This window comes from Pagrus major, chromosome 7 (assembly GCF_040436345.1).
Source record: "Pagrus major chromosome 7, Pma_NU_1.0".
NCBI classification, from domain to species: Eukaryota; Metazoa; Chordata; class Actinopteri; order Spariformes; family Sparidae; genus Pagrus; species Pagrus major.
The window spans coordinates 3,107,429-3,124,305 of record NC_133221.1 but is presented as its reverse complement, the minus strand read 5'-3'; the positions used below and the strand labels follow the sequence as shown (position 1 = coordinate 3,124,305).

General features: G+C 42.1%; 1 protein-coding gene across 1 annotated transcript; it reads left to right on the top strand.

The window, feature by feature from the left end:
- The first annotated feature begins 3,396 nt into the window (after positions 1-3,396).
- LOC140999307 (tripartite motif-containing protein 54-like) lies at positions 3,397-11,590 on the top strand. The gene is made up of 10 exons (XM_073469637.1): positions 3,397-3,588; positions 6,095-6,260; positions 6,351-6,547; positions 6,751-6,846; positions 6,936-7,013; positions 7,191-7,346; positions 7,903-7,925; positions 8,077-8,201; positions 8,679-9,115; positions 11,504-11,590. The coding sequence occupies exons 1-10, from the start codon at positions 3,397-3,399 to the stop codon at positions 11,588-11,590; spliced, it is 1,557 nt and encodes a 518-aa protein (XP_073325738.1).
- Positions 11,591-16,877: the final 5,287 nt, after the last annotated feature.

Below are 16,877 nucleotides of genomic sequence, written 5' to 3'. Positions count from 1 at the left end.
TTCCATTTATGTCCCCAGATGCCATTATTACTTCTGTTTATTCCACGGTCTGTGCGAATACTTACTTCTGATTGGCTGCAGGGTGTCGATTAACTCCTGATAAACAGATGCTATCATGAGTGTGGTCCTTCAGTACATCATCCTCTGAGCTCCACAGGATGGCGCCTGTAACACACAAGCTGAGAGGTAACCTACACTGTCCCTCTGAACACAGGCTGTCGTCTCACATCCCATTCGCTTACCTTATCACCTTGCTACTTTATATTACATATGGACTATAATTTGTTTATGAAAATCTTGTTATCGATTTGGGAATAATGACATGGCTGACTAACTAGCTAGTCTTATTGAACATACCATCAAAAATAAAAAATAAATATAAATTAATGGTCTTAATATTTGTCGAGGTGTTGGCAACTGTCCTTGACTGTGCGTTGGACGGTTCTGCCTTCACATCCTCTGTTAATTCCTGATAATGCACTCCTCGTCTGGTATTATTATTATTAGATAATTAACATTAAAATATGCTCATGTGATATATTCATTGATGTTGCCAAAAGAAGCATGTATAAAAAGAAAAGAAAAGGACCAAGACAGCTGCCTTGTGGAACACCACACTGAATTTTATACAATAAAATTGATTTCAACAAACAAGAGGGTCGAGCAAAACGCAAGGAAGCCGAGTCTAAGATGAAGTTAAAACAAGACAGCCGAACAGAAAATGTAGAAACACAATGAGTCAACATGATTAAATACAAGTAAAAAGAATGAAAGCGATAAAACAGCCAAAAATCACCGAAAGAGAGAGGACAGAACAGATATAAAAGATGGTTAAACATGCGTTAAACAGAGTTTATAAATGCTAAACAGACGGGTGTTAAAGGAAAGTGTTACTCAAAAAGCAAAACCAAGTTGAGTTGAACTTTTAACACATTAAGACACAATAATCAGGTCACAATGTGCGTAGAAACATGGTGACTGACGACTTGCGCGTCTCAAAATTAATGTGGTAATTATCAGAACACATTAAAATGCTACAGCTGGCACCTTTAAGAGGGAGTGTGTGTGTGTGTAACAGTAGAAAGAGCAGAGCCTGGCGTGGTCTTAATCCGTCCACATACCAGCCACGGCCTCATATGGTGTGTGTGTGTGTGTGTGTGTGTGTCAGGATCATTTCAGAGGCCTGAAACCTGACGCCCCCCCATGACTCAAACCAGTGCCCCCCATGAGTCCTCTCACTGCTGTGGATGGCGAGGAAGCTGCGAACACACAGACGCAGCAGTCGCTACTTGTGAGGGGAAAAAAAGAGGAATGGAGTGAGTGAGTGTTGGATGAGTGAGGGAGGGAGTGTGAGGAAGAGGAGGAAGAGCACTGAAAGGTGAAGAGGAAGAGGGACTCGTGTCCGGGCCGGGCTGAAGAGGAGACTCCTGCTTTTGTTACTTCTCTTTTCTCGGATATGAAACAGGTTTTTGTTGGACTGGTCGACCTCCGTGTGACTTCTGACCTCTGATCTTACAACTGGACATGAGAAGAGTCTCCAAGACAACAAAACCTCCTTTAAAGCTGACGGCTCATGTTCAGACTGAGACTGTCTGAGCTCAGACAGACGGTGTTACGTGGTCTGTGCAGTCAGCAGCTTCATGCAAAAACTTACCCGGCAACTGACTTTTACAGTAAATGAAATCTAGACAAAATAACCTGCAGTTAAAGTCCAGTGTGTCCTGGACTGTCTGTGCAAGTTAAACCATCTGAAAACTACTGAGAAAGATTTAACTACATTAAATAATCAGGCTTCACTGACTTAAACCCTCTTAAAGACCTCCTCCCTGCAGGACTCTTTGGTTTGGATCTCAACTCTACAACAGAGAAGAAGAGTCTGATCGTGGATTTATTCATCAATACACAAATATATCTCGACAAAAATGATTATTTGATTGACTGTTGAGACAAGAAGACAGATCGCACACAGGAGAAACTAACCGTCATCATCAGAAGATGGAGAGGAAGGTGAGTAAACAGGTTTCTTCCTGTGCTGTCGGGCTCATTACGTTTTCCTCACTTTCCAGTAAAAGTGATGTTTCAAATGTTTTAGCCAATAACTACATGAAGCATTGTTCAGAAAGTTTTCACTAGTTTACACCACACCAGCCGAGGGGTGTCACAATATTGCGATATTTACAATAACCGCAATATTAAAAACTGAAATATAGATATTGGGTTAATAATCTGGCAAAGGTCTGTCTGTTCACCTTGTAATCTGGATTGTAATTGTTCTTTTTGTACACTTTTGTCTCTTTTTTGGCAAATAAATGACTCAAAATACGAGTGTAGGGAGGTGGAGAGAGTCTGCGACCATAACTGAAATAAAACACACAATTAACAAAGTTAAAGATAGATTTGCTATAGAAATCGCGCTAATATCGTTATTGTGAATTTGTTTGTCGACGATAATTGTGTAGTGAAAATCTGATATCATGACAGCCCTGTAGGCTACTTGTCCCATTTATAAGTTACTGTATGTCTGGTGTCTGTTTAAGCAGGGGTGGGTCATGATTTTCAAATATTGGAATATAGTCGTTAAATCAGGAAATCAGGAGAAAGTTTGTGCAACTTTATAAATATATTTTCCCTTGTGTTTCCCAGCGGTGTTTTTACAGACCTCGGTAGAATCGTGTTATTATCACCAGGCTCCGATAAAACGTGTGAAGCAAAGTCTTTTTTCAGACAAGGTCAGTACAGCCCAACGCCTCTGTATGCTTCAGTTCATACAAATGGCAGAGCTTTAAATAATGATGTTGGTCAATTCTGATCTTTACAGGTCAGACCTGAAGGGAATGTGAAAGTCCGACCCCTCTGCTTCAACCTAACCTTCAAGTTCAACCTAATCGCCAGAATAAATGTTAGCTGAGTACGTTTCTTTAGCTCGAATTTTCTTTTTCTCTCTCATCATAGCGCTGTGTTTATGCTCTGGTTAGGTTCAGGAGAAGATCGTGGTTTGGCTTAAAATACCTGTTTTGGTCACCACGATCACGGATGGAAAAGTCTCCAGGCGTCCTTAAAAATATCCGATGTTGCGTAGGCTGTTTGTCCTCCGTGTGGCCGGTAATAACAGCACCGCCACCTCCTGTTGTGACATTCAGCTAATAAGCAGTACCACATTGACATGATGGTATTCTTAACAGTTGTAAACAGGTAGTTCTGGAGGTGTGTTCATGAAAGCGGCAATTTAAATTGATAAAGTATCTTGAACAGGTTTCAAGTCCATGTGAGAGGATTTTCAAAGAACTGAACCAAACGGCTGGAAGTCAAACTAAATGTGTAAAGACACCACTGCAGTATCTTAAAATCAATTCATTCTGGTCTCAACAGGAGGAGGTGAAGTTCAGCGGAGCGGCCATGTCGCTGCCGGTGGACCTGAGCTGCCTGCAGGGCGGCGGCGGCGGCGGGGGAGCGGAGGGCGAGGCGGCGCTGGCAGCTCTGGAGAAACAGCTGATCTGTCCCATCTGTCTGGAGCTCTTTAATAAACCTGTGGTCATCCTGCCCTGCGAGCACAACCTCTGCAGGAAGTGTGCCAACGAACTCTACCAGGTCGGTCACACACACACACACACACACACACACACACACACACACACACGTCAGCCACTGCTAATGTGTATTAACGTGTGTACTGTGTGTTCCTGTGTATACAATCTCTGTATGGACACACAGCTCTTTTTAGCACTGCATTGTTACCACTGCATTGTGTGTGTGTGTGTGTGTGTGTGTGTGTGTGTGTGTGTGTGTGTGTGTGTGTGTGTGTGTGTGTGTGTGTGTGTGTGTGTGCGTGTGTGTGTGTGTGTCCAGTGGATTATCAGTGTCTAAAATGGGACGTGTGGATATTTAGCTGGTTCACTCATGAACACGTAAAGAAACACCTGCTGTGACCTACGATTACTGCTATTGTTCATTTGTTTGCATAAGAACTTGAGTCTGCAGTTGTGTGTAACAAAGAGTTTAAACAGTTTCAGTTTAATCCTGAAGCCTCTAAATGACCTACAAGCAAACAAGACCCTCAGCAAGAAGATCGGCTGTTTCTCTTCAGTTATAAAGTGAGCAGGGATACCAGGAAATGTATTTTTTACTCTCTGACAGTGATTACTGTTGGAATACAGAGCTAATTAACACTCATTTAAATAATTAATAATGCTCACAGCAGCTTTAAATGCTGCCTCTGATCACATGACGGTCCACAGCTGTGCTGGAGGTGTGTCAGCAGCTCACCAGATCTTGAAATCTATCGATGCCGAGGTGAAAAGCGTGTGAGGGAATTACCCCTTTTAGTGGAATTAGATTTTTGGTGGGCGATTTTAAAACCAAAAACATCAACCTGTTGGCGGTGCTGCAGGAAAAGTCAATGGAGTCATGAAAGTCAGGTGAATTCACCATGAATGTCAGAAGATGATCCACCTGATATTGGTTCAGAAACTCAGTCTGAACCATCAGAACAGCCACGCTGCACGGTGCTGACAAAAACAAGTGTGGCAACAAGTTGGAGACATTTTATCTGATAACAAGGTTACTATTAGTAACATGGGCACATGACTTTTCTCCCTGTGAGAGCACAGACTGTTTGGATTAACCGAACCAGAACCTAAAACCTTCAGTGTCTCTCAGAATATCCAGTTCTTGTTATCCTGCGCTCTTCATCACTCGCTCTGACATCTGCAGTTTTACTACAAACCTGACATGCTGACATGGTGTGGGCTTGAGGTACCTTTCATGTTCACGTGTGTGTTTTGGTGTGTGTGTGGTATGTGAGATGGGAGCTTAACAGACTCCTCCCTCGCTGTCATGCTCATGTTCGTGACCTCTGACCCTGAGTGGGCCCGGTCCTGTAAAACACACTCACACTGAGACGTGCAATAAAAAGATGTAGCTCTCATCCTAAAGATCACCTCGCTACGCTGTGGAAGGGCCAAAAACTAATTATGGCGCCGGGGAAAAGAGGAAATATCTGGAGGAGAAAAAATCTGATATTCTCTGAGATTAAAGTGAGAAATTTACCAGAAAAAAACTAAAAAATCTACAAGAAAACACCTCAGACGCTGCAGCTTGCTGTGGATTATGCCGCGGTGCCCGACCTGATCCAATTTAACTTTACGGTCCAATTTAGCAACAAAGAAATACTCGTGATTTCAGCCCAGAATCAGCAAATCATTATCATATCTGGACTGAAAAAATTGCCCGTAACGAACGATATTTGGTCATCACAGCGATGCATTCAAGAGCTCCTCCTGCCCCCTGACACCAGCAGGACTCTGAGCTCCACTGACCGGGTTTGTTAACTGTTGTGTGACTTTGTGACACTCTGAGTTTACGGACAGAGAGCTGTGAAGTGGTTTACACATCAGGAGAAATGTTGTATAAGCTGAACTTCACCCTAAAAACATTATAAACCCGCTCTCGTCTCTCTCTTCGAGTCCTCAGGCCTCAGTGTTTGTCTGCGAGCGGCTCTGATCCTCCGTCAGGCCCGACAGCAGCTGAAGCTTATTAAAGGCCACTATTTCTGGACGCTTTAACCTCCACAAGTCTCTCTGCTCTCATCCGCACGTCTCTTCACTCGTCTGTCCGTCTCGCAACTCTCAATTCTCCAATCAGTTTCTACTTCTGCTCCACTTTTCTCCTGTGATCACTTGTTTTCTGTTCAACTCTCCGTCCTTATTTATAGCTGCCCAGCACCACGAGGTGTGTGTGTGTCCGTGTGTGTCCGTGTGTGTCTGTGTGTGTGTGTCTGTGTGTGTGTGCCACAGTGTTTACATGCTGGATGGTGAACAGGGGACTTTCCAGTCCTGTTCTTACCCAGTAACCCGTCCTGAACCGGCTCTGACTTCACCCGGGGAGACGTTTGGGAGGATTTTACACATTCTCCACCGGTGACCCCCGACTGAAAACTTGTTGTTGCTAATTATTGAAATCCCAGCATGCAGCTGTGCTGTATGACAGCAGCCTCCAACTGTTGGGTGTTGACAGGCAGCCGTGGAGGTTTGAAGGTCAAAACCATCATCATATCATTAATATTTCCAACATTTTGATATAATTTCTTTCCGTCCAGCCGTCCTTGTTCCAGGCTCGCACCACCATGCTGGTGAACAGCGGCCGTTTCCGCTGTCCGTCCTGCAGACACGAGGTGGTGCTGGATCGCCACGGAGTCTACGGCCTCCAACGAAACCTGCTGGTGGAGAACATCATCGACGTCTACAAACAGGAAGTCAGCAACAACAACAACAAGGAGACGAGGTGAGGAGAGACAACATGCAGAGTTATGATTACGTCATCTGAACATACAGGTGTTTGAAGGTGTGCCCCCCCCCCCCCCCCCCCTCTCTGCAGCCCCCTCCCTCCTCCTCCACCTGCTGCTCAGGTCACATGTCCGGACCACGAGGGGGAGAAGGTGAACATCTACTGTCTCACCTGTCAGGTTCCCACATGTTCTCTGTGTAAAGTGTTCGGGGCTCATCAGTCTCATCAGGTGGCTCCTCTGACGGACGTCTACCAGCAGCAGAAGGTCGATAAAACTCTGTCCGTCTGTTTTACATCGCTGCTGAATATTCAAATGATATCATATATTTAAATGTCTGGAAGCATTGATGAAATAATATTTCCACTGAAGAGTTCAGTAATAAAACTGTCAAATCATAATTTAGTTGCTATTTGTGAGTTGATATCAAATAGAATCAATTTCTGTCCCTGTTGTGTTATATTTCCCAGGACGAGCTGAGTAAAGAAGTCACTTCTCTGGTGGCGTTCAACGACAAAGTCCAGAGTTTGATCAACGAGTTGGAGGAGACCTGCAGGAACATAGAGGTGGATTAACGCTGCGTTTACCAGCAATACATCCAGTATCTCACTCAAATAAACTCATGCATTACTAATCCTGATTGTGCTCTCTGCAGGAGAACTGTAAGACTCAGAAACAGAGTGTGTGCGACAGGTTCAGTCATGTGTTTTCCATCCTGGAGGAGAAACAGAAGGTCAGATCTTATTATCTTCTATTGATTCACTCAGACTGTTGTATACATTTTTAATTGAATGGCCTTAAGAAGCTGCAGCAGCTGCAGAAGAAGTAATATTGTTTTAAACAAACTGGATTTTATTCTGAAGTAGTATGTGTTAGTTGTCGTTAAACCATTTTTATCGTCACGTCGCAGGCGATGACGCAGCGAATCAGCTCCGAGCAGGAAGAGAAGACGGGTCACGCCAAGGCGTTGGTGCGTTGCTATGGAGACAGCGTGGAGGCCAACAGCAAACTGATGGAGAGGGCGGCGAGCAGCATGGATGAGCCCGACATGGCTGCTTTTGTCCAGGTGTGTGTGTGTGTGTTTCTTACAGCGGTGGAAAGTAACTAAGTATTTTAATTACACGTAAATCTTTCGCCGAGTTCATCAAGTGTCACATTTAATGCAGAGTTTTTATTTATTTTATTTATATTTTAAGTCAACATTTTTAAGACGCACTTTTCTGATGAGTTCCTCTAATTCTAAAAAAGGTTTTGTTTCAGGAAGGAGACGCAACAAACTTCTGTGGGAGGTTTTATTCGTAGGATTTGTGAGGTCGTATGTAAGAACTTCTATTCTGAGAGAGAGACTTGTATGTACATGACACAGTCGACAACAACATCCATGTTACGATGTGTCGGTGGTTTGATTTAGGAAGCCGGAAGCTGACACCAGAGAGAGCGGGGAGCAGTTTGATATTTGTTGTTCCACGAGAGGTTGAGTCAGGTGAAACGAGGAGCCGGCTTTGGCTCGACTCAGCTGGTCTTTGTTTTCTTTTCTGCTTGTGACGTGTTTGATTTGTGTGTCATGATGTCGAGTCTCTAAAACGATCTCTGTATCTCTGTTGTCCTCTTCCTTCCTTCAGAATTCAAGAGAGCTGATCACAAAGTGAGTACTGCGATGAAAACATGTTGTGTATTTACATTATGTGATTAAAAAAGTACCGTTTAGTTTGGTGCTTTATTTTCTAAAGTTTGATTCCTTCTTCCTTTTCCTTCTCTGTTCCTCCACCTTCACCTCCACCTTCACCTCTCCTCAGAGTGTTGGCAGCGACCGGCTCGTGTCCAGCAGAGACACTGAAACCAGGTTATGAGAGTATGACTCACTACAGATATAACTTCAGCAGGCAGGAGAGAGCTCTGAGGAGCTTAGACTTCCCCAAAGGTGAGACGAGCGAAAACACTTTGAAACTTTATTTTTATGAGACACCATTTTGAATTTAAAAACATAGTTTTCGATCCACTCCTTCCTCCAATGTTCACTCAGTATTAACAAACAGAAAAAGCTCTCTGTGCTTGTGAAGTCTGAAGCGTAAAGCTGCCTGAGTGAAGATGAAATATAAACTCAGTAACTCTATCTGCTCCAGGGTTTTTTTGGATTTAAGGTCTATGAGTCTGATCCAAAAATAGTTGAGAGCTGCAGCAGGTAAAGAACGAGAGAGTAAGACCTCGAGAGCACAAAATGACCAAAACATAACAGAGCTGGAGAGTTATTGATCAGGATGGATCAAAGATTTCAACGTCAGACATTTTTATCAAACCAACTTTTAAAAAAAGATTCAAAATATCAGAAAGTAACTTTTAAATGTCACATAAACTTCGCTGCAGTTCAATCTCAACAGGATTTGTTGTCCCTCTGCAGTTGTGGAAGATGTTCCTGAAGAACCAGAGGTGGAACAAGAACCAGAGGAACCCAAAGAGCCCTCTGTCCAGAACACAGAACCAAAACACCACCCGGACACCACCCAGAACCTGGAATCTGCTCTCGAACCAGTTAAAGAGCCAGTCCCAGCGCTGATATCCCCACCAGCTGCACCGACGTCAGCCCCGGCTCCACCAGCTCCACCAGCTCCACCAGCTCCACCAGCTCCAGGCCTGGTGATGGACTCTGTGCAGCCCGCAGGAGCAGATCTGCAGCCAGAGACTGACGACTCGCAGATGAACGATGGAGGATCTGGTCAGATGAAGAACAAGGAGGAGGAGGAGGAGGAGAAAGCGGAGGAGGACAGATGTGCAGCTCCTGAGCCTGTTAAAGAGGGAAACATCTGTGAACATCAGGATGGAATGAGCACACAACAGGTACAGAACCACAGCTGCTGGAGAGGAAACATCTGTTTTTACTCTACATCTGCTTTTTCCTTAAGTCTAAATCAGGTTGAAGATATAAAATCCCAGCAACCGTCAGAAGAAATGTTCAGTAAGTCACAGATAGAAATATTAGACCTGCTAACAGTCGACAGAGAAAGTTAAAGAGTCACTACGCAGCTAGTTTTCTCCTCCTTCAGTTGATAAATAAAACTGTTAAATGTGTGAAAATTAACAAAAACTAATTTTCTTTCAGCACATTTTTCTTTACAGATTTCTGTCCTTCAGTTTCTTCTCTTTCTCTGAACCCATTAACTACAATAAGATAAATTATTGCACCATTTTCCAAAATGTGGATAAAATTATTCATTTCACAAAAACATCGTTTTAAGATTGATTTCCTGCCGTCCACACAGCTTCTGGCCTCAGTTCATATATATTAATCAATCTTTCTTTAATGTTGCCTCCTCGTGTCCTCGGCATTTTAAAACAGTGTCTGCTCACAACTTAAAGATGTTTTAAATCATCTTTTGTTGTAAGTGTTGCACATTTAAAGCTGCTATTTGTAAGAAAAGTTGATTTTTGAGTCTCATTCCCAACTCGTCAAATAGTAGATAATAATAGAGTTGGGAATAAGACTCAAAAATCAGCTTTTCTCACAGATGGCACCTTTAACACTAGTTTTGATAAATGCTGGTTTATTTGCTTTCTTAGGCCCTGTCCTCCTGTACGCGGGTATTTCATAAAACAAAGCTTTGATGACGCAGACTTATATGTGGACTTGTAGCATCATTAGCAAATGTGAACTCTAGTATTTGCGTTTGTACATTAACAGACCGGGTGTTATACTGTCTATCTTTACAACGATACAAATGATGATGAGACGGTGTTGTCAGATGTTTTCACGTCTCTGTCAGCTGATTGAAATGAACCCAAACTAAAAGCTCCTCAGAAGGATGAAAATCAATCGTAAAGCATTTTTGTATCCTTTTGGAAAATGCTCAGGTTTTTTGGTAACAGGCTGAATCTTCCATTTGGCTTCTCAACTGTCTTTCTTCACATATCAGTGTGAAGGTGCAGAGGCAGGAAGTGAAGCAGGTGACTGGACGACACAGAGCGAGTCAGAGGACAAACAAGATGCTCAGGATGAAGAAGAAGAAGAAGAAGAAGTGAAGATGAACGAGGGAAACGATACTACGTTTTATCCCAGCTGGTACAAACCAAACAGCTGGTGCAGCCCCGTTCCTGCAGACGTCCAGCTGAAGGTTCAGGATGCAGAGCAGACGATTTGTTCATCACGACCAGCAGAAGATCACCTGGTAGAGGCCAGGATCCAGACTGAAGCTCGAGGTGGACTCCAGTCTCCATGCAGCCAATCCCAGCCTCAACCCCTGAAGGCACCTGCTGTAACACCTGTCCCCCAACTGAGACTGACTCAGCAGGAGGCAGCAGGAGAAGATGGTGAGGAGGAGGAGGACATGCAGGGCTGGGTGTGCGTACCAGGGGCTGCAGATAGAAGTTTCCATGTTGGAGACGGTTTTGCTGCTAACAATGATCGTCCATCATCCAAACCACCTGAGGAGACTCGTTCTGGGCTCGAGGGAGGAAGATCAGAGACGGACGAGGACAACTTAAAGCTCAGCGGTGGAAGATTAGAGGGCGCAGAAGAGACAGAGCAACATGATGAAGGTGATTTAAATCTGAAATGTGTGTCAGAGCTGAAAGAAAGAGAGTTGGGAGAGTTTGAAGTTGAGACGCCGAATGAAAGGCGGGAAGCAGGATTAGAGAAGGAGGCTGAATCTACGAGGGAGGATCGCTCTGAAGCTAAAAGTGTCATCGTGGAGGCCGAAGATGATGATGATGATGTGGAGAGTTTAAGAGATGGAGACTCAGAGTTTGAGGCTTCAGGTTTGGCAGAAGAGAAAGAGGAGGACGGAGAGAGCAGCGACAAAACGGCTGAAACTGAAGAGAAAATAAGCTCCTCTGACTCTCTGCAGGTCAGTGTCGTCTGGTTTTACCTTCGTCATCATCATCACCATCGTCATCATCATCATCATCCCAGCTCCTGCGCTCTTCACCCACCTGCTGACGTGGCTTCACCTCCACATTGTCTCCTTCTTTTGGCTTGTTGTTGTTCATGTTTCCAGACATTTCTGGCTGAAGCTGCTTCACCACCACTCATGTTTCTGTGCTGTTGTTGTTGTAAAATACTGTTCGGTCTTTCTGCTGCAGCATCATCTCTCCGTCTCTCACCACAGAGCTTCTCATCTCCTCACTTTGACCACTTTCTCCTCCTTTTTCCTCGTCACTCCTTCCTCTCCTCCCTCCGTGTCTGTGTATGTACGTATGTATCACTCCCTTCCTCCACCCGTCTTCCTCCAGGCTGTCACTCTGCTCTTCTACCTGTTGGCCTTCCTGGTCATCCTGCAGAGGGTGTGGGCTTACATCGGCTGCTTCATTTGCACATAACAGCAGCGGGAGACGCACCTGCCCTCACTGCTGCACCGCTCAGGTACACACACACCTGCCCTCACTGCTGCACCGCTCAGGTACACACACACCTGCTGCCACACACCTGCTGCCTCCACCAGGAAGTGCTGCTGAACGCTTTTATTTTGGAAATCAAGAAATATATACAGTGTTATTTTTAATCAGATTTTTGTTTTGTTTTTAGATTTCATGTTTTTACTACTTACTATGTTTTACTACTACTACTGCCCCTACTACTACTACTACTGCTACTACTACTGCTACTACTACTGCTACTGCTACTACTGCCCCTACTACTACTACTACTACTACTACTACTGCTACTACTACTGCTACTGCTACTACTGCCCCTACTACTACTACTACTACTACTACTACTACTACTACTACTGCCACTACTACTGCCCCTACTACTACTACTACTACTGCCACTACTACTGCCCCTACTACTACTACTACTACTACTACTGCTGCCCCTACTACTACTACTACTACTGCTCCTACTACTACTTCTACTACTACTTCTACTACTTCTACTACTACTACTACTTCTACTACTACTTCTACTACTACTACTACTACTGCTACTACTACTACTTCTACTACTTCTACTACTACTACTACTACTTCTACTACTACTGCTACTACTACTACTTCTACTACTACTTCTACTACTTCTACTACTATTACTGCTACTACTTCTACTACTACTACTGCTACTACTACTACTTCTACTACTACTTCTACTACTACTACTACTACTGCTACTACTACTGCTACTGCTACTACTGCCCCTACTACTACTACTACTACTACTACTACTACTACTACTACTGCCACTACTACTGCCCCTACTACTACTACTACTACTACTTGCTGCCCCTACTACTACTACTACTACTACTACTACTACTACTACTGCTCCTACTACTACTTCTACTACTACTCTTCTACTACTTCTACTACTACTACTACTTCTACTACTACTTCTACTACTTCTACTACTACTTCTACTTCTACTACTACTACTGCTACTACTACTACTTCTACTACTACTGCTACTACTACTACTTCTACTACTACCTTCTACTACTTCTACTACTATTACTGCTACTACTTCTACTACTACTACTGCTACTACTACTACTTCTACTACTACTTCTACTACTTCTACTACTACTTCTACTACTACTACTGCTGCTGCTGCTGCTACTACTACTACTACTACTGCTACTACTGCTACTTCTACTACTTCTACTACTACTACTACTACTGCTACTTCTACTACTTCTACTACTTCTACTACTACTACTACTACTGCTACTTCTACTACTGCTACTGCTACTGCTACTACTACTGCTACTACTACTACTACTACTGCTACTACTACTTCTACTAGTTACTACTACTACTTCTAAAAGACAGAAACATTAAACCTTCTTCTGCACCTTCAGCTCTGACAGAATCATTTATTCTTGCCTCTGCTGACACGGAGTGGTTGAATTGTGTAATTACAGCAAGAAAGTAACTTTTTTAATAAATAAAAACTAATCAATTCAAACTTGTAAGGACAAATTAACCATCTGACTTTAATCTGTAACAACTTATTATTGTATTAATCTTATTCTTGCTGTTTTTATGCTTCAGCATCACTGACATCACTCATCACAACACTTTGCTTCATGAAAAGTTGTGTTTGCATGTTCAAAAAAGATTAAAGATTAAACCAGCGGCTGGTCTAGTTTGGCACCCTGTCACTCAGTAGCTACGTTGCATTGTGGGTAATGTAGGCAGCAGTTTTTTTAAAAGGAAGAAGAACGTGGGGAATAGTGAAGGTGATGTCTCTGGTTCTGCCGTATCGATTTAAAAACTGTTTGTAATGATGACAAAAATGTACGAGTGCAATGCTAGATTAGTGGACCACTTTTGAGAACTGGTGCCTACATTACCCACAATGCAACTTAGCCACTGAGTGACATCACTGGAGGTAATTTATCAGATAACATGCAGCTTCCCCTGCAAAAAAAATGTAACATTTGTTTTGTATGTGTTTGTATGAAACCATCTGCTGTCCGTCTTTGCTCCAGACGGAGACTGAGACCAGGAGTCCTGCTCAGACCAGTCCTGCCTCCTCTTCCTCCTCTTTTCGCCCTCAGCGAGGCTCCTCGTCGACCCAGTTTCTGCTTCTCCTGGCTGAAACCCCTCCACAAGAAGAAGTAGAGGACAGGGAGAAGAGTTCGGAGATGAAGGACGCACTTCACTCCAGAGTCAGACTCGTCAGTTGAGCACTGCCTGAGACTGAAGACGTGCTCCAGAGTTACAGCTGTTTTATCAACCATCTCAGTTTTGTTCTGAATATTTATCCACTTTAAAACACATTTGCACTTTTTTGTGTCGTGTGGACAAAACAGGACACTGATTTTGTTGGTCTTTTATTTTTGAAAACTCACTGAGAAGTTTTGTTTTTAATTTGTTTTTAAGTAGAAGCTGCCGCCCTCCACACCAAAGGTCTTTGGTTTTAAGTGTTATCAGAGGAAGTACTACCTGATTTTACAAGAGAAGGAGCACTAGTATTATTGCAGTATTAGCAGTAGTATAAGATGTGTAAGTACAAGTTTTACTAGTCATAGTAAAACTAGAAGTACTACTAGGCCCACTACTAGTTTTGTGGACTGTGAAACTTCACCTGACTTTCCATCAGCATGAAGGTGAGAAGATAGTGACTGGATTTACATTTTTGGGTGAACTGTTCCTTTAACAGTCAGGTGATAGAGCGACTTGTAGATCGATATTAGAAACGTGGAAAACAGTAGTGGAGCAAAAACACTGACGGGTGAAATAAACGATGAAGTTGAGAAGGACGATCTGTCTTATAAACATGAATGTATCCGCGTCTACATGTGGGTTAGACTTTCGGACCGAGTACCGACGACCTGGGAAAGAGACTAAAGGATCAACTATGGTTCTCCAGAACCTTTAACTAGAAGAATTAATTGTGTTTTTTCTTGTTAGACTCTTTTCAAATTCTGCTGTCAGACCCCGACAGCCAGAGACATTCTGAACTGATGATTCTGGACGTCACATGTGATTTTTTTTTGGTTTGGTTCAGTTAAAAAAAGGTTTTGTGATTTTGTTTGAAAGTCAGAAACTTTTTATGTGTATTTGTGAGTGTGTTCGAGCACTTTGTGTGTCTGTTTGGTGTTTGTGGATGATGACAGAGGACAGATGAGACGCTGGTGTTTGTTTGTTACACGTGTAGATTCAATAAATCTGATTTCACTCAACTGAAGTGTGTGTGTGTGTGTGTGTGTGTGTGTGTGTGTGTGTGTGTTTCTCTCTCATGCACATGTTGGATTTAAAATTTAAAATATTATAACCAGCAGCTCAGAAACCAAACCACATCCCCCCCACAGAGAAAAGTCTTGAACCAATAACACATTTCGACAGCAGCTGTCTCTGTGACGTAGTTTGACCACGCCGGAAGAGGAATTCACTGAAATCCGTCACTGTTAGCAGAGAGCAACATCACTTCCTGTTTGGAGGACACGCCTTTAAAATAAAAGCATGAGAACAAAGTACAGTTTACACACTTCAAAGTTGAGTGTTGAAATATATAATTGTATGGCAAAGGCGGGATTAAAGTTCAATATATAGTGATTTTAATAATAAACTTTATTTATTGAGCAGCTTTAAAAACAGAGTTTACAAAGTGCTTCGACAATCAAGTAAAAGAAGGAAACTCAGGAAGAAAAATATTACAGAATAAACACTCAACAGTGGAGCTGAACACAAGGAAGGTAAAGTTAAAACAAGAAGGCCAAACAGAAAAATGTAAAATTACAAAAAGTAAATGCGAAAAGCGATAACACAGACAAGAGAGGGAAAATAATGTATGCAAAATAGAAATAAAATCAATAAAGGACGATAAGAAGACAACATCACATCAAAGAAATTGAGAACAGATTAAAAGATTACGAGCAGTAAAAAGAATAAAGGAGAATAAATAGATTGAAGATAACAAATACAAACAGTAATGGATGGTAAGAGAAGTATATTTGAGACATACCAAATATGTTCATATGTATGTTCAGTATTTAAAGAAGCATCTCGCCTCCACTAATAAGAATAATATTGATCCCAACACTTATATATACACAAGGCAGCAAACGCTATAAGCATTTTAAAATTTACAAAATTAATGAGGTAATAATACAAACCGAGAAATATTGCTCTCAGAGGAGAATAAGGTCTCCAGAACACTGCTAGAAAGAAACAAAGCTACAAAGGTGGCAGGGTCCGCCAAATATAAACAAAGTGGAACAGTATGAAACTGTGTTGCCCTTTAAGGTCGGGTTGTTTATTCAGTTTATTCATGAAAACGAAGACAGTTTGTTTATTTTGTTTGCTTAAGCATAAAAACAATCAGTCAATCTTAATTTCTTGCCCAAAGCTACACAGTTAAAATAATATCAGGGGGTTTTTAAGAACATATCGCGATACACAATAAATATCAGAATCAGAATCAGAAATCCTTTATTTGTCCCGCAAATGGGGAAATTCCTTAGTCACAGCAGCCAAAGGACAGTATCACACCTAAACAATAATAAAAAGTAAAAAATAAACAATATAATAAGAGATAAGAAATAGAGTTAACTCGTATATACATAGTATTTACAATATGAACTTGGTATTTACAATATGACATCGTATTTATAATATGAACAGTATAAGCAGTTTGGTATTTTTATTAACAAACAATAAATAATAAATATCGGTATTAAAAATTGTCCAATTAGTGCAACCAGAAAGGGTGTGGATATGTGTAGAGTTTAGTATTGCACAGTGCACATGTGAGGTCTACTGGGAGCAGTGCTGGTTGTACAGTCTGACAGCAGCAGGAAGGAAGGACCAGGGTGTTTTTAAGGACATATCGCGATACACAATAAATACCTTGATATTTTGAAATCTCCTCAAAAGCACTTCATCAATGTTAGGATGGGGCGACAAAATCAAACATTGCTGACAACAAAAAGGCCCCACTTTGATATCAGTGTTGCAACAATAAACACTTTCACAAAATACTAACACAAAGAGATTTCTGATAAATAATCATCAGTAATGTGGAAATAATGACAAAATGGGTAAACACAAGTATTCAAACAGTCTGATAAGTTCAGAAAATCACATCGCTTTACTATAAGCAGCCTTTAAAACCAGGAAAACATAACAGTTATGTCATATCATGATATTAAATAAAGCAAACCAT

What these genes read in the sequence shown, in the direction of transcription:
- LOC140999307 (XM_073469637.1), top strand. Translation starts at nt 3,397, where the DNA reads ATGTCGCTGCCGGTGGACCTGAGCTGCCTGCAGGGCGGCGGCGGCGGC. An exon ending in GTGCCAACGAACTCTACCAG is followed by an intron (nt 3,589 to 6,094) that starts GTCGGTCACACA and finishes CTTTCCGTCCAG; the next exon opens with CCGTCCTTGTTCCAGGCTCG. An exon ending in ACATGGCTGCTTTTGTCCAG is followed by an intron (nt 7,347 to 7,902) that starts GTGTGTGTGTGT and finishes TCCTTCCTTCAG; the next exon opens with AATTCAAGAGAGCTGATCAC.